Source organism: Bos mutus, chromosome 11 (genome assembly GCF_027580195.1).
Source record: "Bos mutus isolate GX-2022 chromosome 11, NWIPB_WYAK_1.1, whole genome shotgun sequence".
Classification (NCBI taxonomy): Eukaryota; Metazoa; Chordata; class Mammalia; order Artiodactyla; family Bovidae; genus Bos; species Bos mutus.
The window spans coordinates 58792014-58818139 of record NC_091627.1 but is presented as its reverse complement, the minus strand read 5'-3'; the positions used below and the strand labels follow the sequence as shown (position 1 = coordinate 58818139).

The 26126-nt window shown below is 43.2% G+C and overlaps 1 protein-coding gene and 1 long non-coding RNA gene across 5 annotated transcripts in view; one reads left to right on the top strand and one right to left on the bottom strand.

Moving 5' to 3' along the window:
* The window catches only part of SMYD1 (SET and MYND domain containing 1), a 46953-nt gene extending 36765 nt beyond the window's left edge, over positions 1–10188 (bottom strand). Inside the window, exon 1 of one of the 2 annotated variants that reach the window (XM_005900371.3) lies at positions 9993–10188. In XM_005900371.3, the coding sequence (XP_005900433.1) occupies positions 9993–10129 (137 nt within the window). In that variant the 5' untranslated portion in view covers positions 10130–10188. The remainder of the gene's footprint in view (positions 1–9992) is intronic. The other variant, XM_070379461.1, reaches the window with a different exon arrangement.
* Positions 10189–10580: 392 nt separating this feature from the next.
* On the top strand, positions 10581–15667 carry LOC138989986 (uncharacterized). 3 transcript variants are annotated; one of them, XR_011466176.1, is made up of 3 exons: positions 10581–10646; positions 11161–11298; positions 15533–15667. It is a non-coding gene; the product is annotated as an uncharacterized lncRNA (long non-coding RNA). The 3 variants fall into 3 exon arrangements; XR_011466178.1 differs by lacking the exon at positions 15533–15667 and adding an exon at positions 13370–14823; XR_011466177.1 differs by lacking the exon at positions 15533–15667 and adding an exon at positions 12416–13054.
* The last annotated feature ends 10459 nt before the right edge of the window (positions 15668–26126 follow it).

Below are 26126 nucleotides of genomic sequence, written 5' to 3'. Positions count from 1 at the left end.
ACCTCATGTGAAGAGTTGACTCATTGGAAAAGACTCTGATGCTGGGAGGGATTGGGGGCAGGAGGAGAAGGGGACGACAGAGGATGAGACGGCTGGATGGCATCACTGACTCAATGGACGTGAGTCTGAGTGAACTCCAGGAGTTGGTGATGGACAGGGAGGCCTGGCGTGCTGCAGATGGGGTCGCAAAGAGTCAGACACGACTGAGCGACTGAATTGAACTGAACTTGCTTAAAAAGCTATTATCCCCAAACTTCTGCATTTAAGGATTAGTTAATCAAGTTTAGCAACACAGCTCACTATGGGTCATGTGACATATCAACATGTCTGACCTCTGCAGATGAATTAAAGTGCCAAATTAAATATATAGTCTAAATCTACTCTGTGGTTATCCTTAACATCAAATGCAAATGTTGAAGACTGTAACCCAAATACTTGCACAGTTACTCACTCATTTTCTGAACTATCTGTTCAGGAATTTCTCTAATCCCTTTATTAAATTATTTCCATTTATAGCATCATTTATATCCCACCACCTACCCATCAGCTGTTACCAGGTTAAGGTCACACATGTATTTGTGCATATGCCATGGTTAATTCTGGTGTTCCCACGGGTCCACATAGAATTACATGGGCTGAAAGCCCAGCCGTCTCTGCTGGACCTGAAGAAGCGCAGAGCTGGCTTAATTTTCAAAAAAGCCCAGCTGACAGTAATTTGTTCTAAAATATCCTTCTTTTCAAACTCTTAGACTTAGAGAATGAACTTATATTGTTGGGGGAAAGGATGAAGAAAAGGGATAGTTAGGGAGTTTGGGATGGACATGTACACACTGCTATATTTAAAATGGATAACCCACAAGGACCTACCGTACAGCACAGGGAGCTCTGCTTAATGTTATGTGCAGCCTGGATGGGAAGGAGTTTGAGGGAGAATGGATCCATGTGTGTGTATGGCTGAGTCCCTTCGCTGTTCACCTGAAACTGTCACAACTTTGCTTGTTAATTGACTATACTCTAATACAAAATAAAAAGTTTAAAAAAATCTTTATTTTTCTCATATTTTCATCTTTGATTTTCCCTGCTCAGATGGATAGATAGGTTCTCTTGGGCACTTCCAACTCTTTAAACAGAATTATTTAGGAGTTGGTCAAGAACTTTAAAAAAAAAAATTCACTGTCCTTTTCACTTTTTAACATCATGTATGACAAATTGAATTAATAGAAAATGCATTTTATTGGTTGAAGTAAGCTGAAAAATAGCCCCCCAAAATGTCTATGTCCTACTCCTGGAAACTACATGAATTACCTTACATGGCAAAAGGGACTTGCAGATGAAATTAAGATTAAGAACCTTGAGGTGGGGAGGTAATCCTGAATCATCTGGGTGAGTCTAACGTAATCACTAGGGTCCTAACTAAGAAGGATGCAGGGGGTCAGAGGAGAAGATGCTACACAAGTGCATTAAAGATAAAGCCCAGAGATATAGGCAGCCTATAGAAGCTAAAAAAATCTTGGAAACGTAGTCCTGTTTTATTTCAGATAGTAAATTTGTGTTGTTTAAACCACAAAATTTGTGATAATATTTTATACCAAGAGTAGAAAACTAATTGGGGCTTTCCAGGTGGCTCAGTGGTAAAGAATCCACCTGCTAATGCAGGAGACATCAGTTTGTTCCCTGGGTCAGGAAGATACCCTGGAGAAGGAAATGGCAACCACGCCAGTATTCTTGCCTGGGAAATTCCATGAATAGAGGAACCTGGCAGACTACAGTCCATGAAGTTGCAAGAGTCAGACACAACTTAGTGATTAAACAACAACAAAGGAAACTAATACATTGGTTTATTATTATAAACATTTTTTTCCTGTATCAAAGTGAAAGTGTTAGTCACTCAGTCATGTCCAACTCTTTGCAACCCTGTTGACAGTAGCCCTCCAGGCGCCTCCGTCCATGAATTTCCTCAGGCAAGAATACTGGAGTGGGTTGCCATTTCCTTCTCCAGGGAATCTTCCCAACTCAGGGATTTAACCCAGGTTTTCTGCATTGCAGGCAAGTTCTTTACCATCTGAGCCACTAGGGAAGCCCCTTTTCCTATATGCTGCTGCTGCTGCTAAGTCGCTTCAGTTGTGTCCGACTGTGTGCAACCCCATGGACGGCAGCCCACCAGGCTCCGCCGTCCCTGGGATTCTCCAGGCAAGAACACTGGAGTGGGTTGCCATTTCCTTCTCCAATGCATGAAAGTGAAAAGTGAAAGTGAAGTCGCTCAGTCGTGCCGGACTCTTAGCGACCCCATGGATTGCAGCCTACCAGGCTCCTCCATCCATGGGATTTTCCAGGCAAGAGTACTGGAGTGGGTTGCCATTGCCTTCTCCTTTTCCTGTATAGTCACATGTATATTTCTGTTTCTTACCTACAAGTCTCTGGATCTAACCTTTCTCAGGCCCCAGAACCAGATCTTGATTCCTCTGCAATTAATAGATGCATATTCTTTCTTTTATTATGACTAAATATTAATAATTGACAAGAACAAAAGAAAATTAGGTAGGCAATGGTAGGCCCACTTGTGAGGGGTGGGTGGTTGGGGAGGATAGTGAAAAGAAATGACAGACAAGATCCTGGGAGACTCAACCCTTGCCCTGCCCTGTGTGACCTGGGAAAGCCTCACTAAGCCTCAGTTTCCCCATCTGTAAGAGAGAGGACTTGAATGAATTCGATGGGTCTCAACCTTCTTCTGGGTTGAGGACCATTTTGAAAGTAATAACTTTCTCCCCAGAAATAAAAAGCATGCATGCACATCCACATACATTTTGATCCTCCCGTCACAGGTGCTTCCCTAGCTAAGGATCCAAGAACCCAGGTCAGGAACCCATAGGCTAGAGATTCTCTAAATGTAAGACATCTGGGACTTTATCAAATAAAAAAAAGAAAAAATCGAATAGTATTTTTGGCTTCTAGAACTGCCCATGGCCACTTTCCTTATGAAAAGTATATTCGTTGTATGTGATGCTAAACTAAATCAAAACAAGCTTTATTCCTATATTAGCCTAACACCCCTGTCTTGCCACACTGTAGTCCCTTGCATGTCCTGAAAAAAAAAACTCAGAAAATCTCAGACTGGAAGAGATCTTCAGGGTCCTATGATCCAATTCCCCTCTGTGGCCCAACTCGTACTCTACATCATCTCTGTTGTCATCAAGAAATACACACTTCCCACCTCCAGACTGCCAAAGCCCTGTTCTACCTAGAAGGCAATAGAAACTCAGTGTCGGGGGCTTAAAAGCTTACAGATGCTCCAGAGAAAGATTTGGAACTGAAACATCTTTTTTGTTGTTTAGTCCCTCAGTCATGTCAGACTCTTTGTGACCCCATTGACTATAGCATGCCAGGCTTCCCTGTACTTCACAGGGAAAATAGACAAATTGCAGAAGAAGAAACGTAATGACCAATAGGCATATTTAAAAGACCTTTCACCTCCTTAATAATAATAAATTCAAACAAAATAATTCTGGGCTTCCCTGGTGGCTCCGTGGTAAAGAATCCACCTCTCAACTCAGGGGACACAGGTTCGATCCCTGGTCTAGGAGGATCCCACATGCAGCAGAGCAGCTAAGCCCTTGGGTCACCACTATTGAGCCTGTGCTCTAGAGCCTGGGAGCTGTAACTACTGAGCCCACATGCCCTCAAGCCTGTGCTCTACAAGAGAAGCCACCGAAATGAGAAGCCTGAGTACCACAACTAGATAGTAGCCCCTGCTCACCCCAACTAGAGAGAAGTCCACAACAAAAACCCAACACAGCCAAAATAAATAAACAAATTATACTAAAAATAATAATAATTATAAAATACATTTTAAAGATTAGTGTTAGTCACTCAGTCGTGTCCGACTCTTTGTGACCTAGTGGACTGTAGCCCGCCAGGCTCCTCTGTCCATGGAATTCTCCAGGCAAGAATACTAGAGTGGGTTGCCATTTCCTTCTTCAGAGGATCTTCCCCCAGAGATCAAATCGGGGTCTTCTGCATTGCAGGCAGATTCTTTACCATCCAAGCCACCAGGGAAGCTCCTAAAAATGAATCTGTCTGCCATTGCAGGAAGACACAGGTTCAATCCCTGGTCTGGGAAGATTCCCACATGCCGCAGGACAACTAAGCCTATGTAAAGTTAAGTACAGAGCAAAAGGAGAAGACAGAAACCTTGAACAACTCAAGCTTATCCACCATGCTTGGGGTCTCACCCACTTTCAAAGACCAAATCCATGAAAGACGACTCCTTGGTAAATTGACCTTATCCACCTACTTTGCCTTCATCCCCTTCCAGCATGAAACTCAGAATCCCCAAAAAGCATGACACACAGGCTCCCTTCTAAACGTCAGTTTTGGTTGATGCACAATGGCTGCCTGAAGTACCCTGTTAGAAAGAACAGTGAGGCCAAGTTGGAGTTAAGGAAGAAGGTGTTGCCTGATTGATTAGCCATGTCTCCCAGGGATCCTGGTGCCCAAGTGCTGCTCATTTGCCGGTCTCAATGGATTATCTCTGTTTTATTCTTGGCCTTTTATGTTTAAGCAGATGACCTGTTTTTCCAACCAAGCAAATTAAAGAGATTCTAACCAAACTAAGGGCTATATAATAAAGGCCTGAAGAGCTGCTCTGAATGCTAAGCCCAGTCTATTCTAGCAAAGACACAATTCAACTTGCAAGTCAACATGACACAGTGCAGCATTATATTTTAAAGCTAAATATCTCATGCATCATAAACCAGAAATTCCACTCCTAGGATACACACCCCATGTATCTGTTCACCAAGAGATACAAACAAAAATGTCCATAGCAACTACTTGCAGGAGGATGGAAACATAAATTGTGGTACATACATATACAGAGCTTACTCATTTTGTTAGTTACACAAAACTATATGGATAAATAATAGAACATTTGAATGAAAGAAGCAAGAGCATAAAACCACCTATAACTGTATACCCCGGTTTAAAAGATGAAAAAAAAGCTATAAAAACTAAATTATATATTGTTTAGGAATATGTACATATATGGCAAAACTATCATTGAAAACATAGGGAAATAAGCAACACGAAATTCAGGAGACTACTATAGTTACCTTTGGGGCAATATGGGACAGGATAGGGAAAGATAGGCAGGATGAATGTAATAGAATGTTCTCATTAAGTAGGATGGTGGTTTCACAGGGGTTCATTTATTGTAATGCTTCATGGATGTTCGTGCGTGTACTCAGTCACTCAGTCGTGTCTGACTCTTTACAATCCCATGGACTTTAGCTGGCCAGACTACTCTGTCCATGGAATTTTCTAAGCAAGAATACTGGAATGGGTTGCTGTTTGCTACTTCAGGGGATCTTCCCGATGCAGGGATCGAACCCTTGTCTGTTGCATCTCCTGCATTAGCAGGCAGATTCTTTACCACTGTGCCACCTGGGAAGCCCTGTAATGATTCACAGAATTTATACATATACATATATACATATATATATATATATATATATATATATTTCATGTATTGTTTGCAAGAAGAGATTTTCATTTAATGCACTACTCAACTAAAGATAAAATCTTCATTTTGGAAGGTAATGCAGATAGCCTGGTTTGCAGTAACACAGTGTTAGAAAATGCTTCTTTCATAGGGTGACTTTTGTGGGTCACCTGGTCCTACTTCCCCAGTCAGGTTCCTCCCTTCCAGTGGCTGAATCTCATCAGGAGCCTAAAATTGGAGTGAGGATATGATGAGCAAAGCTTTCCTCTGATGCTTCTCTAGGCTGTCTCAGGTACACCTGAGCAGTTCCCTCATCTTTGCAGTGATGAATTTGATTCTATCTCTTATTTTTTAATTATGAAGCAGTCATTTCAATTTCCATATTTCTTTCTTTTTTATTCAAATATAGTTGACTTGAAATGTTGTATTAGTTTCAGGTGTACTGGGTAAATCACTTTAAAAAATAATCTTTTCGATTTTTTAAATCATTTTAAAGATCATTTACTCTAATCATCCTAATCTTTATTACTATTATAACAATAAGATTTTATTAACAGTTTATCTGCAACATGCACTAAAGTTGTTTTTATATAGTTATTACTTCAAATGAATGATGAATTTTTTTATAATAAGAAAAACATGTAAACAATCTGAATGTCCATTCATAAAAGAATGGTCAGAAAGTATGCAGTCTTAAATTCTACAAAGAGAGTATAGTAACACAGAAGATACCTAAATCATTAAATGAAAATCTTCCCAAGTCGGGAAGTGGTAAAAAAATCTGCCTGCCAGCACAAAAGACACAAGACGGGGAGGTTTGATCCCTGGGTCAGGAAGATCCCCTGGAGTTACTCCAGTATTCTTGTCTGGAAGATTCTACAGACAGTAGCCTCGTGGGCTATAGTCCATGGGATCCCAAAGAGTCAGACATGACTGGGAATGCTCGAAGTTTAGATAAGATCCCAACTAATAGTACAAATAAATGAAACCTATGTTTTAAAATGGGTTTCCCTTGTGGCTCAGTGGTAAAAAAATCCGCCTGCCAATGCAGGAGACTCAGGTTCAATCCTTAGCTTGGGAAGATCCCTTGGAGAAGGGAATGGCAACACACTCCAGTATTCTTGCCTGGGAAATCCCATGGATAGAGGAGCCTGTGGGGTCACAAAGAGTCAGACACGACTTAGTGAATAAACAACAACAACATTTTAAAATAAGCTGGAAGGAAATGACCACCATGTCAATGCTAGCTTCATGTGAAGATACATTTTTCTCTTCCTAAGTTTTACTCTTGTAATGGAAGGAAAATCCACTCAACTTCGGACACTCTTGAAAGGGAAACTGATTGGCAATACTGGTTTTTAGGGAGTTGAAGACACCCATGGATGTTCTATAAAAGGCAAGATGGCGACTCAGTAGTAGTAGTAAGATCATTGTTCAGAGTTTCTGTGTTTCTAGCTTTTTCTGTCTTACTTCTGAATCCAATTGATTCCTCAACTGCCCCCAACACACCCACACAAGTAAATAAAGTAAGACACACTCCCCCTGAAGAAGTATTACTGTCATCTCAGCCTCTCTAAATTCCTCAGCTGTAGCTAGCCATACACTCCATTCACAGCCTTTTCCCTGAAGGTCTTGGTGGGCAGGAAGAAATGAGAATTTGAATGCTACTTAAAGTATCTCTGAAAAGCTGTGAAGATCATGGCATCCGGTCCCACCATTTCATGGGAAGTAGATGGGGAAACAGTGGAAACAGTGTCAGACTTTATTTTTCTGGGCTCCAAAATCACAACAGATGGTGACTGCAGCCATGAACTTAAAAGACGCTTACTCCTTGGAAGGAAAGTTATGACCAACCTAGATAGCATATTCAAAAGCAGAGACATTACTTTGCCAACAAAGGTCCGTCTAGTCAAGGCTATGGTTTTTCCTGTGGTCATGTATGGATGTGAGAGTTGGACTGTGAAGAAGGCTGAGCGCTGAAGAATTGATGCTTTTGAACTGTGGTGTTGGAGAAGACTCTTGAGAGTCCCTTGGACTGCAAGGAGATCCAGCCAGTCCATTCTGAAGGAGATCAGCCCTGGGATTTCTTTGGAAAAAATGATGCTAAAGCTGAAACTCCAGTACTTTGGCCACCTCATGTGAAGAGTTGACTCATTGGAAAAGACTCTGATGCTGGGAGGGATTGGGGGCAGGAGGAGAAGGGGACGACAGAGGATGAGATGGCTGGATGGCATCACTGACTCAATGGACGTGAGTTTGAGTGAACTCCAGGAGTTGGTGATGGACAGGGAGACCTGGCGTGCTGCGATTCATGGGGTTGCAAAGAGTCGGACACGACTGAGCGACTGATCTGATTTGATTCTCAGGATGGTCATACAGTGAGTCAACCACCAAATCTAGATTATCAGAGACCATCTTAATTTAGACCACATCAGTGTCAGTCAGGTCACCCCAATTTGGGGGCTCAGAGAATACTGTCATAATGTTATCACAGTGGAGGGTTTTTTAAAAATAAAGATTATTGCTACTGGTTCGGGAAGATCCACTGAAGGAGAGTATGGCAACCCACTCCAGCATTCTTGCCTGGAGAATCCCATGCACAGAGGAGCCTGATGAGCTACAGACCACGGGGTCACAAAGAGTCGAACACAACTAAAGCGACTGAGCACGCACGCATGCAAAAGTGTAGTGGTCAAATATGGACAGGACTGTAGGGGAAATGGGAATGTAAATTTAATAGATTCTCTTTGGAGGGCCTGTTAAAATGGAAAACAGCACACCCCAAGGCACGGTGATTTTTCTCCTAGCCAGTTCACCTAGAGAATAATCACACATGTATGCAAGTGGACATGGTCAAGGATTTCAATCACAGAAACATTTGTTTTTATGAAAAATTGGAAACCACCAGATGTCTCTCAACAGGGCAATAGATTTTTGAAAGTTCATATATTCATATGGTAAAATACCCACAGCAGTTAAAATTGGTGGTCCATATAGCATATGGATCAACGTGGATAGATCTACATGTTGAGGGAGGGGGAGGAAAAAAAAAGCCCACAGATCTTTGAGGATTTAAAAGAAGTGGCTATAGATTTAACGGTTCCCATGAGGATAAATATCAAAACATGTTGTTTAGTGAAAGGAGCAAGTTCAAGGATAACATCGAAAGTATGATATTATTGGGAGTTCCCTGGTGACCTAGTAGTTAGGATTCTGTGTTTTCACAGCCATGTCCCAGGTTCAATCCCAGGTCAGGGAACTGAGATTCCCCCAAACCACACAGTGTGGCCAGGAAAAAAAAAAAGTATTGTGCCATTTCTGTTAAAAAGAAAAAACAAACTACAGCTATGCATTTTGATAAGTACAGATATATATATATATATATATATATAGGTATCTATCTATCTATCTATATATATCTATACCTATTTCTACAGGTAAAGAGATGTAATAGTACAAGAACATTCTAGAAGGAAACACATTAAAATTAAAACAAGGATTACCTCTGAGGAAAGACAGAGGAAACTGGGACCTGGGGTGGGAAAGGTGAAACAGGACTACAGGTCATTGGTGATATTCTAATTTTCAAAGGTAAATGGATTCCAGTGTTACTTGTATGCTTGCAATTACTTTTTTAAAGTCTCAGCAATTACTTAATCTTCTAATATATCTATTACACCTCAGAAGCGAAAAATATGGAGCCTTCCATAGAAGAATGTCTCCTAGACACCACACCCCCTTTTCATTCCCTTTCCCTCCACCATCTCCACTCACAGCACTCCCACTCGGGCAAGTTCACTTATGTTCTGAGTGCTTGTGTTGTGCTTAGTTGCTCAGTAATGTCCAACTCTTTGCGACCCCATGGACTGTAGTCCGAGAGGCTCCTCTGTCCATGGGATTCTCCAGGGAAGAAAACTGGAGTCGGTAACCATTTCCTTCTCCAAGTGATCCTCCCCACCCAGGGACTGAACCCAGGTCTCCTGCATTGCAGGCAGATTCTTTACTGTCTGAGCCACCAGGGAAGCCCAGTGTCCTGAGAGTATGCCCTAAAGCCTTCAATCACCTTTGCAACCCTCCTAGGCACCAGAGCAAATCCCATGCAGAGAAAGTAACGCCAGCAAACAGCTGTGCATGTACCCGTCATTATCAACAGCCACATGAATTGTATCCCTTCCCATGATTATTTTTTTATTAATTGGAGGATAATTCCTTTACAATGTTGTGTTAGCTTCTGCTGTAGAACAATGTGAATCAGCTATATGTATACATAACCCTCTCCCTCCCACCCTAACCCTATCCCCCCTGCTCTGGGTCATCATATCACCAGGCTGAGCTCCCTGTGTTACACAGCAGCTTCCCACCACCTACCTATTTTACGCACAGTGGTGTACATATGTCAGCGCTACTCTCCCTCAATTTTGAGAGCAAAGTATTTGAGAGTGTGGCACTGGCCAAATCACCAGGAGTAAAGAAGGCAAGAACCCACATTCCATACCTGTCAAAAACCACAGCGGAATAAGCCCGCTCGGCAAAGATGATGTCGGCAGCACAGAACTCCTTCGTGGCCTTCAGACCTCTGCCTTTGCCCTCAGCAGTGAAGACCTCCACGTTCTCCATTCCCCCTATTGTCATCTCAGAGTCTTCGGGCAGCTCGGCAGATATTTAAAACTGAGCCAAGTCCCTTGTCCTCGCAGCTATTTCAGCACCTTCAGCATCCCAAAGAGCAAGTCTATAAATGGACAAGCACCTCCCCTTCCCTACCCCCTCCAGCCCCTGGGCCCTCTCTCACTCCCCCTTCTGCTTCTTTTCTTGGAGACCGGGATGGGGGAGGCCAGTGGACAGTGACCCAGGAAGGATCCCCTCCACCGCCCAGCCAAGCTGACGAAGTAGAAAAAGACCATGGGCTGGTGTGCTTCTCAAATTGGGCCTGAAAACTTTGGAAAAGTTCCTTTGCAAGGAGTAGTAAGTCCTGGATTGCAGTCATGCTCAGCTTTAGTTGGAATGGGCAGCACTTGGTCAGTAGGGTATTTTTAGCAACCAGATGCCTCTGTCAATCCAAAGCAGAGACAGCTGAAGTGGTCCAAGAGAAGAGGAGAGGTGATGTTTGCTGCTCTGGGACCCTTCAGCTGTCAGACTTGGACTTTCTCAAGTGAGATGGGGCCCTTGTTTCCTCCATGGGTAGACTATTGGCAGAAAGTAACAGATGATAAATTGACCCTTTGCCATATACATAACCTCTCTCCTCCCTGGTGGCTCAGACAGTAAAGAATCTGCCTGCAGTGCAGGAGAGTCAGGTTCAATCCCTGGCTCAGGAAGATCCCATGGAGTAGGGAATGGCAACCCACTCCAGTATTCTTGCCTGGAGAATCCCAGTGGGTACAGTCCATGGGGTTGCAAAGAGTCGGACATGACTGAGCAACCAAGTACTCTCTGGGCCCCAAGGGGCCTCCCTCTTCTCTAATATTCCTTGACTCTCCCACAGTGCCCCTCCCAGGGCATGGAGGTCTGAGCATTCTCTGATGAATGCAGGTATGTTGGACCACAGGATGTGTTATGAAAGGAGGCTGGCTTTGAAGAAGAAAGTCCTCATATCTATCATGCTGTCAAATCTCCCTTAAACTTTATGTCTGTTACCAGAAAAGTACCAATACCTTCTTTCCCAGGAATGAGGACATTGGAAGGATTAGTCTAAAATCCCAGCTATTGAACACTGGACGCCGCTCATCTTGATCATCAGACAGCTCTCACTGAGGTTGAAAAGAAAGACACTTGCAGATCTGGAGCTATGGCTTATCTTCCAGGTAATATTTTTAGTTTCTGGGATGCATCTGTTTACGGATTTCTGTGCTCTGGGTTTCTGTAAGTGTACTAGTTTACAAGCACTGGCTTCTGAGTTAGACAGGTCTGCATGTGAATTTTGAGCCTTCTAGGACCATGGGCTTCCCAGGTGGCACTAATGGTAAAGAACCCGCCTGCCAATGCATGAGACATAAGAGACCCAGGTTCGATCCCTAGGTGGGAAAGATCCCCTGGAGAAGGGAATGGCAACCCACTCCAGTATTCTTGCCTAGAGAATCCCATCGACAGAAGAGCCTGGCAGGCTACAGTCCATAGGATCGCAAAGAGTCAGACATGACTGAAGCAACTTAGCAGGACAACTTTGAGATAGTACCTGTAAAACAAGGGTGATAATTTCTACCTCACTGGTAAATGAGATAATAGGTACAATGGATATGGCACAGCACTTGGCTATGTTCATACAGAACTTACTAAACGATAGCAAATTTATTTTATTTATTCTGTCCATTTTCTTCCCCCAAACCATCAAGATACATTCAAAATTCTAATGTGTCTTCAACCCAATTGCATCTCCTGATGCTTCTTTGCTCTTGGAAGCAGCTGGAGAATCGTCTGTCAGACCTTGCACGCATGCTAGGTCACTTCAGTCGTGTCCGACTCTTTGCGACTCCATGGATGGTAGCTTGCTAGGCTCCTCTGTCCATGGGATTCTCCAGGCAAGGATACGGAGTGGGTTACCATGTCCTTCTCCAGGGGGTCTTTCTGACACAGCGATTGAACCCAATTCTCTTGTGTTCTTGCATTGGCAGGTAGCTAGCACCACCTGGGAAGCTCTCTCCATGTATCCCAGTTTTTAGGTCATAACACATAGTACCTGGAACTAGAGAATAATTCAGCGAACTCTGATCTATCCCAAAGGGCAAAATACGTTAAGACATTTAAAATTGGGTGCCCCAAAAGTAAACATCACATGCTCTTGGGGGAAAAAAAGCAATTAAATAAGAGTTCTTCAGGTTAGTCTCAAATGAATGTCTGCACCCACATTGCCTGGCAAGAGCCAGGGTCCACCCTTGGGAGCCAGCAGCTCTGCCTGGTAGAGATGACCTCATTCTCCTCTAGACACAGGTTCAGCCCAACCCAAGGTCAAGGAAGACATCTACCTGCCTGAAATCAGAAAGAGAGAAGGAGCATCAAACCTGGTGCTTTAGTTTCAATGGTGAGTCTCAACCTTCTCAGAACAGCAAGATTATATTATTAAAACATGGTAGAGGGCAGTGCAGTGGATGAGAATGCAGGGGACATGAGTTCAGTCCCTGGTTTGGGAATATTCCATATGCCATGGAGCAACTAAACCCGTATGCCACAACTACTGGGCCTGAGAGCTGCAACTACTGAAGCAGGCATTGCCTTTGGCCTGTGCTCTGCAACAAGACGAACCACCGCAATGAGAAGCCAGCACACCACAACTAGAGAAGGCCCACACAAACCAACAAAGACCCAGTGCAGCCTAAATAAATAAATAAAATTTAAAACATGGTAGACAGAATAATGGTTTCCCAAAGATACTCAGGTCCTACTCCACAACCCCGTGAAGATATTATCTTACATGGCAAAAGGGACTTTGCAAGTGTGATTAATTAAACCTCTTGAGAGAGGGAGGATTGTCCAGTTGGCCCGATGAAATCATAAGAATCCTTATAAGAGGGAGTTGGGGGGTGATCAATGTCAGGTGGAGATGTAACAATGGAAGCAAGAAGGTCAGAGTCAGAGAGAGAGACATTTGAAGATGCTATATGGTTGGCTTTGAAGTAGGAGGAAGGAGCTATGAGCAAAGAAATGCAGGTGCCCTCTAGAAACTGGAAAAGGCAGGGGTATAGCTGCTCCTCCAAGAGCCCCCAGGGGGAGCACGGCCCTGATGACACTTTGATTTAAACCCAGTGAACCCTCCGTTTCTGGCTTCTGATAACTGAATTCTAATATAATAAGTTTATGTTATTTTAAATCACTAAGTAATTTGTTAAAAAGCAGCAATAGAAACTAACACATACAGTATTATACTTTGTTTTACATAAGAGATACCAAGGGAACATTTCATGCAAAGATGGGCTCGATAAAGGACAGAAATGGTATGGACCTAACAGAAGCAGAAGATATTCAGAAGAGGTGGCAAGAATACACAGAAGAACTGTACAAAAAAGATCTTTACGACCCAGATAATCATGATGGTGTGATCACTGACCTAGAGCCAGACATCCTGGAATGTGAAGTCAAGTGGGCCTTAGAAAGCATCACTGCGAACAAAGCTAGTGGAGGTGATGGAATTCCAGTTGAGCTATTTCAAATCCTGGAAGATGATGCTGTGAAAGTGCTGCACTCAATATGCCAGCAAATTTGGAAAACTCAGCAGTGGCCACAGGATTGGAAAAGGCCAGTTTTCATTCCAATCCCAAAGAAAGGCAATGCCAAAGAATGCTCAAACTACCGCACAACTGCACTCATCTCACACGCTAGTAAAGTAATGCTCAAAATTCTCCAAGCCAGGCTTCAGCAATACGTGAACCGTGAACTTCCAGATGTTCAAACTGGTTTTAGAAAAGGCAGGGGATCCAGAGACCAAATTGCCAACATCCGCTGGATCATGGAAAAAGCAAGAGAGTTCCAGAAAAACATCTATTTTTGCTTTATTGACTATACCAAAGCCTTTGACTGTGTGGATCACAATAAACTGTGGGAAATTCTGAAAGAGATGGGAATACCAGACCACCTGACCTGCCTTTTGAGAAACCTATATGCAGGTCAGGAAGCAACAGTTAGAACTGGACATGGAACAACAGACTGGTTCCAAATAGGAAAAGGAGTATGTCAAGGCTGTATATTGTCACCCTGCTTATTTAACTTCTATGCAGAGTACATCATGAGAAATGCTGGGCTGGATGAAGCACAAGCTGGAATCAGGATTGCCAGGAGGAATATCAAGAACCTCAGATATGCAGATGACACCACCCTTATGGCAGAAAGTGAAGAGGAACTAAAAAGCCTCTTGAGGAAAGTGAAAGAGGAGAGTGAAAAAGTTAGCTTAAAGCTCAACATCCAGAGAACTAAGATCATGGCATCTGGTCCCATCACTTCATGGGAAATAGATAGGGAAACAGTGGAAACAGTGTCAGACTTTATATTTTGGGGCTCCAAAATCACGGCAGATGGTGATTGCAGCCCTGAAATTAAAAGATGCTTACTCCTTGGAAGAAAAGTTATGACCAACCTAGGTAGCATATTCAAAAGCAGAGACATTACTTTGCCAACAAAGGTCCATCTAGTCAAGGCTATGGTTTTTCCAGTGGTCACGTATGGATGTGAGAGTTGGACTGTGAAGAAGGCTGAGCACCAAAGAATTGATGCTTTTGAACTGTGGTGTTGGAGAAGACTCTTGAGAGTCCCTTGGACTGCAAGGAGATCCACCCAGTCCATTCTAAAGATCAGTCCTGGGTGTTCTTTGGAAGGAATGATGCTAAAGCTGAAACTCCAGTATTTTGGCTACCTCATGTGAAGAGTTGACTCATTGGAAAAGACTCTGATGCTGGGAGGGATTGGGGGCAGGAGGAGAAGGGGACGACAGAGGATGAGATGGCTGGATGGCATCAACGACTCGATGGATGTGAGTTTGAGTGAACTCCGGGAGTTGGTGATGGACAGGGAGGCCTGGCGTGCTGTAATTCATGGGGTCACAAGGAGTCGGACACAACTGAGCGACTGAACTGAACTGAGAGTAAATATTATATAAAATCCTTTTTGATGTATGAAATTAAATTTATAGAGAATATAATGTGTTAGTTCTTGAACCTAAAAAACATAGATTACTAACTCCTCTGGGGCTTCCCTGGTGGCTCAGATGATAAAGCATCCGCTTGCAGTGCAGGAGACCTAGGTTAGATCCCTGGGTCAGAAAAATCCCCTAGAGAAGGGTATGGCAACCCACTCCAGTATTGTTGCCTGGAGAATTCCATGGACAGAGAAGCCTTGCAGTCTACAGTCCATGGGGTCACAAAAGAATCAGAAATGACTGAGTGACTAACAGGGTCACTTCACAAAGTCTGAGTATTTGTCCCCTCCACCTCCAAATTCATACGTAGAAATCCTCACCCTCAATGGTGATGGTATTAATCTGTGGGGGCTTGGGTAGATCCTTAAATCATGAAGGTGAAAACCTCATGAATAAGAGTCATGCTTTATATATAGAAGAGGCTCCAGAGATTGCTTTGGCCCTTCTCTTCTGCCATGTGAGGATACAAGGAGAATTCTGTGACTTGAAAAGAAGCCTTCATCCAAACATGCTGGCACCCTGATCTAGGACTTCAAGCTTCCATAACTGTAAGAAATAAATTTCTGGTGTTTATAAACTACCCAGGCTTTGGTATTTTGTTATTGCAACTCAAATGGACTAAGACTCTGATCTAACCTAGTAAAGGAAAAGGGAAAATGACAGTTAAATTATAATAAAATAACATATATTCATTGTAAACTCCAGGAGATATTGAAGGACAGAGAACTCTGACATGCTGCAGTCCATGGGGGTCTCAAAGAGTTGGACACAACTTGGCAACTGAACAACAACATAAAAAAAAAAACTAGCTTATATAATGTTAATACTATTTAAAAAATAAAAGGACCCAGCTTTTTAAAAAAATTTACAGAAACTGATCTATGATTACGTAAGACAGTGTTCTAGACTCAGATAATTATAAATACGATTTTACATAAGTGAAATGAATATCCAGATATTTGAAGTACAAGGCTGTTGCTTACTTCCTGGGGCATCCAGCATCTCTGGCCAGGACCAGTGAGACAGGGGATGTTGACTCTAGTTATCAGGCTGGTGATGGAGAAGGGAGCACAGGGCTCTGTGGTATCAAACACCAACACAAATCCTATGCAAAGGCTTTTTGCCCATCTACCCACCTACATTTCATTTTTTCCCCACTGGGATCAGCCTTTCTTGCTGGCCCTAGCCCTACTTCTGCCAACAATAAGCCAGTGCTTACATGTGCGTGCTCAGTTGTGTCTGACTCTTTTTGACCCCATGGACTGTAGCCCGCCAGGCTCCTCTGTCCATGGGATTTAACAGGCAAGAATACTGGATCGAGCTGCCATTTCTTCCTCCAGAGGATTTTCCCAAAAAGGGATCAAAGGCATGTCTCATGCCTTCGCAAGTGGATTTTTTACCACTGTGCCACCTGGGAAGCCCACATTATGTCAGTTGCACCCTACAATCATCATAACAACCAAAATATCCACCCCCACATTTCTAAGATGGCCCCTAACTAGTGGAACTGCCTCCATTGAAAAGTGCTGGTCGTCATCATCAGAAAAAGCACATTTAGAGTTTTTAGTGGATTTCTTATCGCTCTACTGGAGATGTTTAGCCAGAAAAGATTTAAGAAGGACATGAGAGCTTTCTTCAGCATCATTCATCAAAGCATGGAAGAAGCAGGAGATTCATTCCACGTTTCTTAAGAGAGCAAACGAGGGTCCAGAGTGGACATAACCATTTGGCAATGTGGTATCGAGGTTAAGATCCTAAACTTGAGCTTCACAGACCCTCACAATCCTATCTCTCTTGAGCACTTTTCTGCTCCAAGAAGATGGAAACTTTCCCATTGTTAATGATTTTAATAGCCATCCAGTCTCTTTCTTTGATATATCTATTAACAGATAAAGAAGGATGGTAAGAAAGAAAGAAAAATGAGATTGTGGAAGTCAAAGGACCCCTGGTCCCACAAGTACTGGCTGAGTTAGGAGATTGCAGACAAGGGAATGATGAGAATGACTACAGTGGTTCTGTAACTCAAAGTGGGATCCAGCTGCTCGCCACTCCAAAACCATTAAAGAGGCCAGGCTGGTGGAAAGAAAAGTTTGCATTATTTTGGTTGCTGGCAACCGGGGGTCAGGAAGGCGGATGCTTGTCCAAAGGTCAACTACTCCCCAACCCCTAACAATTAGGGCACAAGAGCTTTTATAGACAGAGAGAGGGACTGCATGCAGAAACAACAGAAACAGCAGTCAGCTCTGACGGTCATCTTGAAGTTGGTCATTGGTGATGTGACCAGCTTCATCTTGATTTAGTACAGTTAATCTTCAGTTCCAGGGTGGGTTTATTCCCATTTCCTTGAGGCCAGTTCTTGGAATTGTGGCAGCTTATGTCATGGCTACAGTCTGGTCATTATATAGTTAAATTCTCCACCTGGTCGGGATTTTGGTATCTATAAGAGAGCTCACAGGATATGGCTCAGATTTTTATCTATAGCTATTGAGAAGGAACTAAAGGTCCTTAGCTGTGCTTAATGACTACATTATTATTTGGTCTCCTTTGACTGGTTTTCTTTGCTTCTTCATTTTCTTACTTCTCTAACTAGATTTATTCTTTTCTAAAAAAAATTTTATTTATTTATTTATTTATTTTTGGCTGCATTGATCTTCTTTGCTGCACTCAGACCTTTTTTCTCTAGTTGAGGAGAGCTGGGGCTACTCTCTAATAGCAGTGCACAGATTATCTTTGCAGCGGCTTCTCGCTGCATGGACTCCAGGGCAAGAGGGCTTCAGTAGTTGTGGCACATGGGCTTATGTGCCCCAGGGCATGTGGAATCTTCCCAGACCAGAAATTGTCCCTTGCGTTGGTGAGCAGATTCTTACCCAATAGATCTGGACGTATTATTTGGCTGAAGTTTTTCCACAAACAAAAGGTCAGCAGAGAACATGGGTGGGACGATGGAGGGGAAGAAGGTGGTAAGGACCATAGGGTCCTGCTCCATTTCGGTTCCATTTACCTCGATTTTTAGCTGAACTCCCCTCCCCACTCAGGCCATACACAAGGACATTACTATGGCTATTGAGTACCCAGCACCCTAAAGAAGTGTGGGCAACCATTGCTGGGTTCCCAGTCTTGTACCTCAACGGTAGAAGAAGCTAACATGAAGTGGCCAAGACTGGGGCCTATTTTGGAAAGAATTATTAGCATAACATTATAAGCCTAAACATGGGTTTCAAGTAACCCTTACTATAAGCTCCACTGGTTAACTTTTTTTTTTATGTATTTTTGGTGGGGATGCTTCCCTGGTGCCTCAGATGGTAAAGAATCTGCTTGTAATGTGGGAGACCCAGGTTCAATCCATGGGTTGGGAACATCTCCTGGAGAAGAGAATGGCTTCCCACTCCAGTATTCTTGAGACTTTGTTTTTTTTTTTTTTTCTAATTTATGTATGTATTTATTTATGGTATAGATTCTCAGATTCTTATTTTATTCAATAAGTTGTAAGACATTGTTATTTTTTTTTCTTTTTCATTTGTTATTAACTCCTGTATTTTACTTTATTTTTTTTCAGCTTTATTGAGATATAATAACATATAACATTGCATAAGTTTAAGGTGTGCAATATGATAATTTGCCACTGGTTAACTTTCATCTCGGATAGAATCTGTTCCCAGATTCCACATCACAGCCCCAAAATCTTTTTTTTTAGCGTCAAAGTCTTTAACCATATTCTGTTTTCATATTATTATCCTGAATTTTTGAGCAAATAATCTCAGAGGCCTTGAAAGAGTGATTGCATTCCCTTCAGTTGGATATGCTACAGTTCAAGGAATATGTAGAAGTAAGTGTGAAGGTGGAGATGTCTGTGAAACCCAGAGTAACGATTTTGAACCACCAAGACAGTTTGTGTGCCTGTGTTAATATCATGGTAGCTGATCCACCACGCTCGATCCTTCCTTTTGGTGAGATTCAGTCACACACCTGCAGGACCACCACCTAGTGGCAAATCAAGAGAGCTGCAAGATTTTAAATCTTTTTTTGAAGACCTTTTTTTTTTGCCAGGCATGGCTTTACTGGGGCCCCTGCTGTAGCAGGGCGGAGCAAGAATAAACAACAGGTTCCCTTGCTTGTTTGCTCCCCTAGGGAGGGGACAAGCTTGTTCCTTATTTGGGGTGAGGGTAGGGATGTGTCCAGAGGTTCGGCTGGAGGGGTGGCTTAGGTGTTGTGGGCAGAGGGTGTGCTCTGTACCCTGCTTTTGTTCCTGACACCCAGTTTTTGCTCCCGGCTCTTCTAAAGTGGTGGTTGGTTTTTTGGTCTCTCTGTATCTTTTGTCCAGAGTTCACCCCAACTGCACATGCAGGCAGTTGATTTTAGTCCTATATAGTTTCTTTATATTTTGCTGTTTGGAGGAGAGGTGTGTCCAGGCGCAAGCATTTTAGCAAAGGTCCCCAGGTCTCCCAACCTGTCTCATTCCCCACTGTGAAACTGTGCTCAGTCGCTCAGTCATATCTAACTCTTTGCGACCCCATGGACTGTACCCCACCAGGCTCCTCTGTCCATGGGATTTTTCAGGCAAGAATACTGGAGTGTGTTGCATTTCCTACTCCAGGGGAAAAACTCTACACCCTTATTATTTTAGTAAAAGTACAGCACTTTATCATTGGTTTCGACCTTCCTTTGTACCCAGAGCTAAGATTCATTTAGGCCAGGGCTTGAAAAGGTTCCTTTAGGCCTGTGAACTAAGAACAATTTATATATTCTTTAATGATTGGCACTGGGGTAGAATGGGGGAAATCAAAAGAATATTTTGTGACACTTGAAAATTATGTGAAACTCAAATTTCAGTAACAATAAATCATATAAAAAAAGCAGCCATACTCATATGTTTACATATTTTCTAAGGCTTCTTTCACACTATAGCCCCAGAGTTGAATAACTGCAACAAAAACCACATGGCCCACAAAGTCAAAAATATTTACTGTCTGGCCTTTTACAGAAAATGTTTGCCAATCCTGCTTTAGACTAATAGTAGCTAACGCCTAGCAGTGTTAAATAAGCCAGGGGTTGCTCACTATTTTCAAATGCATTCACTGGCTGATTCATTATCATTTCATAATCACAGGATCAAAGAGGTTTGTGGGCACACCTAGCCCTCACATTCCAGAATGAGAGGAGCAGGTTCCCTCCTGAATAGTCCATTATATCCTGTGTAATCGGGGTTCCCAGGTGGCACAGTGGTAAAAAATACACTTTCCAATGCAGGAGACCCAGGAGACAGAGGTTGGACCCCTGGGCCAGGAGGATCCCCTGGGGAAGGAAATGGCAACCCACTCCAGTGTTCTTGCCTGGGGAAGCCTATGGACAGAGGAGCCTGGCGGGCTACAGTCCATGGGGTCGCAATAGAGTTGGACATGACCTAGTGACTATACAACAACAGTAACAATCCTATAAAATTACATCATTGACAAAACTGCACACTCTCTCTGGTCCCTGCATTCTTACTAAAGTAGCACTCCTGCTTCCATCTTTCTTCCTTCAGCTCCTAAAATTCTCAGCTCAAATTGCTTTCCTCTCAAGAGCTCCTGAAGGCACTCATTCCACATGCATTTATCAGCACTTTTACCAGGCACTATACTCAGTGCCCCGACACAATGGTGATTAAAATGTAGGCCCATATGATATATAAAATAGATAACTAATGAGAACCCACTGTGTTTCACAGGGAACTCTATTCAATGCTTTCTGGTGACCTAAATGGGAAGGAAATACAAAACAGAGTGGATATATGTATGCATGCTAAATCACTTCAGTTATGTCCAACCCTTTGTGATCCCATGGACTATAGCCCACCAGGATCCTCTGTCCATGGAATTCTCCAGGCAAGAATACTGATGTGGGTTGCTGTGCCCTCCTGCAGGGGATCTTCCCCACCCAGGGATCAAACCTGAGTCTCACATCTAACCTGCATTAGCAGGCAGTTCTTTACCACTAGCGCCACCTGAGATGCACAAATATATGTATACGTATAGCTGTTTCACTTTGCTGTACAGCAGAAACTAATGCAACATTGTAAAGCAAATCTACTCCAACAAAAACTTTTTTTGAAATATAGGCCTGGTATCTAAGACATTGACCATTTAGAGAGAATTATAGGTAATGGCGGCTTCCCTGGTCACTCAGTGATAAAGAATCTGCCTGAAACGCAGGAGCCAAAGGAGACAAGGGTTCGATCCCTGGATTGGGAAGATCCACTGGAGCAGGGCATGGCAACCCACTCCAGTATTCTTGCCTGGAGAATCCCATGGACAGAAGAGCCTGGCGGGCTACAGTACATGGGGTTGCAAAGAGTCAGACACTGAAATGACTTAGCACATACGCATGCATATAGAGATGTATAAGGCAAAGGGGAAAGGGTAGTAATAGCAGCCTAAGACATCAGGAAAGGCTTCATAAGTAGCAGACAAAGATAAGTGTGGGAGTGGGGGGGAAACCTTCAGGCCCAAGGACAGAGCAGAGATACGGAGGTAAAGAAACAGCATGATATTGTATAGACAATTACAATCAGTATTCTGGGAGCTAAAGAAGCACACGTATTATACTTCACTTTATCCTCTGTCACCAGACTATCTCACCCTTTATGTCCAGTGTTTCATATACAGCAAAAATAAGTGTTTGAATGCTTGAAACTGTGCTTTATTTGCATTACTTCATATTGCTTTCACAACATCCTTTGAGGTGGGTATTACTGAGACTTCCTAGTTAAAAAGTAGATCCCTCTCCTAAGTATAATCCCCCAGAGAAACTCTCACATGTGAGCATAATGAGACTGAACAAGAAAGTTAAAGCAGCATCGTCTATAAAATTAGAAATGGGAAATAAGCCCAAAGTCTTAAGACAGGAGAATGGATAGCTCATGTGTATTCATACAATGGATGTTATAGAGCTGTGAAAGGGAATCAGTTATAACCTCACAACTCAACAGAGGTTAATATCAAAAAATAGTAAGTGAAAAAAGGAACCTTCAGGGGAATAAATAGTAGGCAAAATAACATTTATGTAAAGTTTTAAATCATGCAAAGTAATACATCATGTTACTTAGGGATACATATCTATGTAGTAAAAATATAAAGAACCAGGCTACCTCGCCCCTTGCTGGCATTCAAAAAAAAAGAAAACTTTGCTTTACACTAACCTGGCCTCTTTGTTGAATTTTGAGCATGAGAATAAGAAATGCTGAATTCAGGATAGTGTTTACTTCTGAGGAAAAGAGGAATTCATTCGGAAGTAGGAAGAGGGTGTTTCAGGAAGAAGTGGCAGATGCAATAAACTGAGTTATGCATACTGTTTATGGGAATCAGTAAAGGTTTAATGTTGCTGAATCATAAAGTGAAAGCAGGGTGGGGAAGTGAGAACACTGGGAAGCTAATGAGATCAGGGAGGTGCACAGAAGCCCAGTAGTACAGCATTCATGATTGACTGAATGAAGAGCCAGTAATGACTTCCAGGTAGTACCCTTTGGCAGTACCGAGAGTAGACTGGAGGGTGAAATTGAAATGTAGCAGTACCCTATGGTCCTTGGATCCCCCACCCCACCATGTCCTCAGCCTGCCTTTTGTCTGTGGAATAACTCCTGTTGTTGTTCAGTCACTCAGCCCTATCCAACTCTTTTCGACTCCATGGACTGCAGCACACCAGGCTTCCCTGTCCTTCACTATGTCCTGGAGTTTGCTCAAACTCATGTCCATTGAGTCAGTGATGCCACCCAACCATCTTCTCTGTCATCCCCTTCTCCTCCTGGCTTCAATCTTCCCCAGCAGGGTCTTTTCCAATGAGTTGGCTCTTCACATTGGGTGGCCAAAGTACTAGAGTTTCAGCTTCAGCATCAGTCCTTCCAAAGAATATTCAGAATTAATTTCCTTTAGGATGGATTGGTTTGATCTTCTTGCAATCCAAGGGACTCTCAAGAGTCTTCTTCAGCACCATAGTTCAAAAGCATCCATTCTTCTTTGAAAGAAAGTACTCAGCTTTCTTTATGATCCAGCTCTCACATCCATACATGACTACTGGAAAAACCACAGCTTTAACTACATGGACCTTTGTGGGAAAAATAATGGAACAACTTTAGCCAAAGAATAAGTTTAATCAGAGAAGTGAAAAAATGCATAAACAAAGGAAAACAGTCAAAGGAGACCAAATGATAACAATGCAGTCATTAAGCAAAGTCACGGGCCTTTAGTTCCTCCTCAAGAGGTATAGATAATATTCTGAGCTATATCCTGTGAGCTGTCTTATAGATACTTCTCCCCTCAGATGAAGTTAACTACATGATGACCAGACTGTAGGCCATGACATAAGCTGCCACAGTTCCGAGAACTGGCCTCAAGGAAATGGGAACAACCCACCCTGAAGATTAACTGTACCTAAAACAATCAGGGGGTTCCCTGGTAGCTCAGCTGGTAAAGAATCTGCCTGCAGTGCAGGAAACCCTGGTTCAATTCCTGGATCAGAAAGATCCCCTGCAGAAGAAGTAGGTTACCCACTCCAATATTCATGGGCTTCCCTGGTGGCTCAGATGGTAAAGAATCCACCTGCAAAGCAGGAGACCTGGGTTCCATCCTTGGGTTGGGAAGATCCCCTGGAGAAGGGCATGGCAACCCACTCCAGTATTCTTGCCTAGAGAATCGCCATGGACAGAGGAGCCTGGCTACAGTCCATGGGATTGCAAAGAGTCAGACACGACTGAGCAAACAAAGCACAGCACACAAAACAATCAAGATGACACTGGTCAGACCACTGATGACCAATTTCAAGGTGATTGTCAGAGCTGACTGGGCTGTTTCTGCATGGAGCCGCTCCCTGTCTATAAAAGCTCTTGTCCAGATTGTCAAGGGTAGGAGTTAGTCTTTCCACAGATTCCACCCTATCTCCCGCTTGCTGGCATCCAAAATAAAGAAAACTTTCCTTCCCACCAAACTGGCCTCTTTTGACTGTTTGACTTTTGAGCAGCAAGCAGCCCAGAACCCACTTTCCGTAACAAAATCAGGAATGATGATAAGTAAGGCAGACATTGCCCCGGCTCTAACAAAAGATAATGAGAACCAGAAATTAGGCAATGCTAGTTTGACGGGAAAGGAGAACATACAGAAGAGAAACTTTTGCACAGTGCACCAGGGGGCATGCCCATCAATTGGGAGATGGGTGGAATATTGTACAGCAACGAAACGAGTAAATTACACGTATATGCAACAGCTTGGATGTACCTTAAAACAGCAAGTGAAACAAGTCCCAGAATACCGCTAGAGAAAGACATAAATCTTATGAAATTCAAAAATAATCGAAACTTTTTTCCCAGTCACACATATATTCCTTTCAAATGAGTATATCTTTATCACATATATTATATTCATATGAAAGGAAATGACCACAAACAGGGTATTAATTTCCTTGGGAGATAGGGAATTAGAGGATGAAATGAACCGGTGTGTATGTATATTTGCATACACTGAGACTATCAGAAGGAGAGAGAAAGAGGTCATTTATGGAGCAATGATGACAGCATATCAAGACCAAGGATTTTCCACCCTGTATTAAAGGCTCTAACAAAGAAAACTGGTAAGGGAGGAAGGCATGTATTTTTCTGATTTTTTAAAAATTGTATTTATTGAGCTATGTCTGGTCTTAGTTGCAGCACTCAGGGTCTGTGTTGTGTCATGCAGGACCTTGTCTTGTTGCACATGGACTCTCTGCAGCGGGCAGGCTTAGTTGCTCCTCAGCATGTGGGATCTTAGATTGAACCCAAGTCCCCTGCTTTGCGAAGTGGATTCTTAACTACAGAACCGGGAAAGTCGCAGGTTTTTGGGTTTTTTTTTTTTTTTTTCAATTAATTTAATTGGAAGATAATTACTTTACAATATTGTGATGGGTTTTTGCCATACAGCAACATGAATCGGCCACAAGTATACGTGTCCCCCCACATCCTAAATCTTCCTCCCATCTCCCTCCTCACCCTATCCCTCTGGGTTGTCCCAGAGCACTAGCTTTGGGTGCCCTGACTCATGTATTGAACTTGCACTGGTACAAGTGCATATGGTAATGTACATGATTACCATATGGTAATACACATGATTTAGTGCTATTCTCTCAAAACCTCGCCTTCTCCCACTGAGTCCAAAAGTCTGTTCTTTACATCTGTGTCTCCTTTGCTGCCCTGAATGTAGGATCGTCGGGTACCGGCTTCCTAATTGGTTTCAGACTCTCCCAAGGTGAGCTGCCCCAGGAGTTTTTCCTCTCTTCCAATGGTGGGTGCGTGCTAAATCGCTTCAGTCCTGTCCGACTCTTTGTGACCCGATGGACTGTAGCCCACCAGACTCCTCTGTCCATGGGATTCTCCAGGCAAGAATACTAGAGTGGGTTGCCATTGCCTTCTCCAGGGGATCTTCCCGACCCAGGGCTCAGACCCGTTTCTTGTGGCTCCTGCATTGGTAGCCGAGTTCTTTATCCCTAGCACCAACTGGGAAGGCCCATGGAGAGACCAAGGAACAGCAAAGAAAGTGAAAGTGAGTCACTCAGTCGCGTCCAACTCTCTGCGATCCCATGGACTGTAGCCCACCAAGATCCCCTGTCCATGGGATTCTCCAGGCAAGAATACTGCAGTGAGTTGTCCTTTCCTTCTCCAGGGAATCTTCCCGACCCAGGGATCGAACTCAGGTCTCCCATATTGCAGGCAGACTCTTTACCGACTGAGCCACCAGGGAAATCACCAAAGAGCAAAAGACTAAGGAACAGCAAGGAACACCGAGGTACACCAAGGAACAGCAAAAGAAAGGCTAATGCAAGCCAGAGAAGAAGAGAACTCGGGAAGTGACGGACTGAGCGGGTAGGGCAACCCGGAGGGCGCGGCTTTCGTGGAGCCGGGAGACTGCGCAAGCGCAGTAGCGCGCCTCGCCGCCATGGTCCCCGGTTCCGTCCAGTCAGCCGCTGGTGGTGGCGGCGACTTCCCCTCAGGAAGTCCGGTCTCCGCCTCCT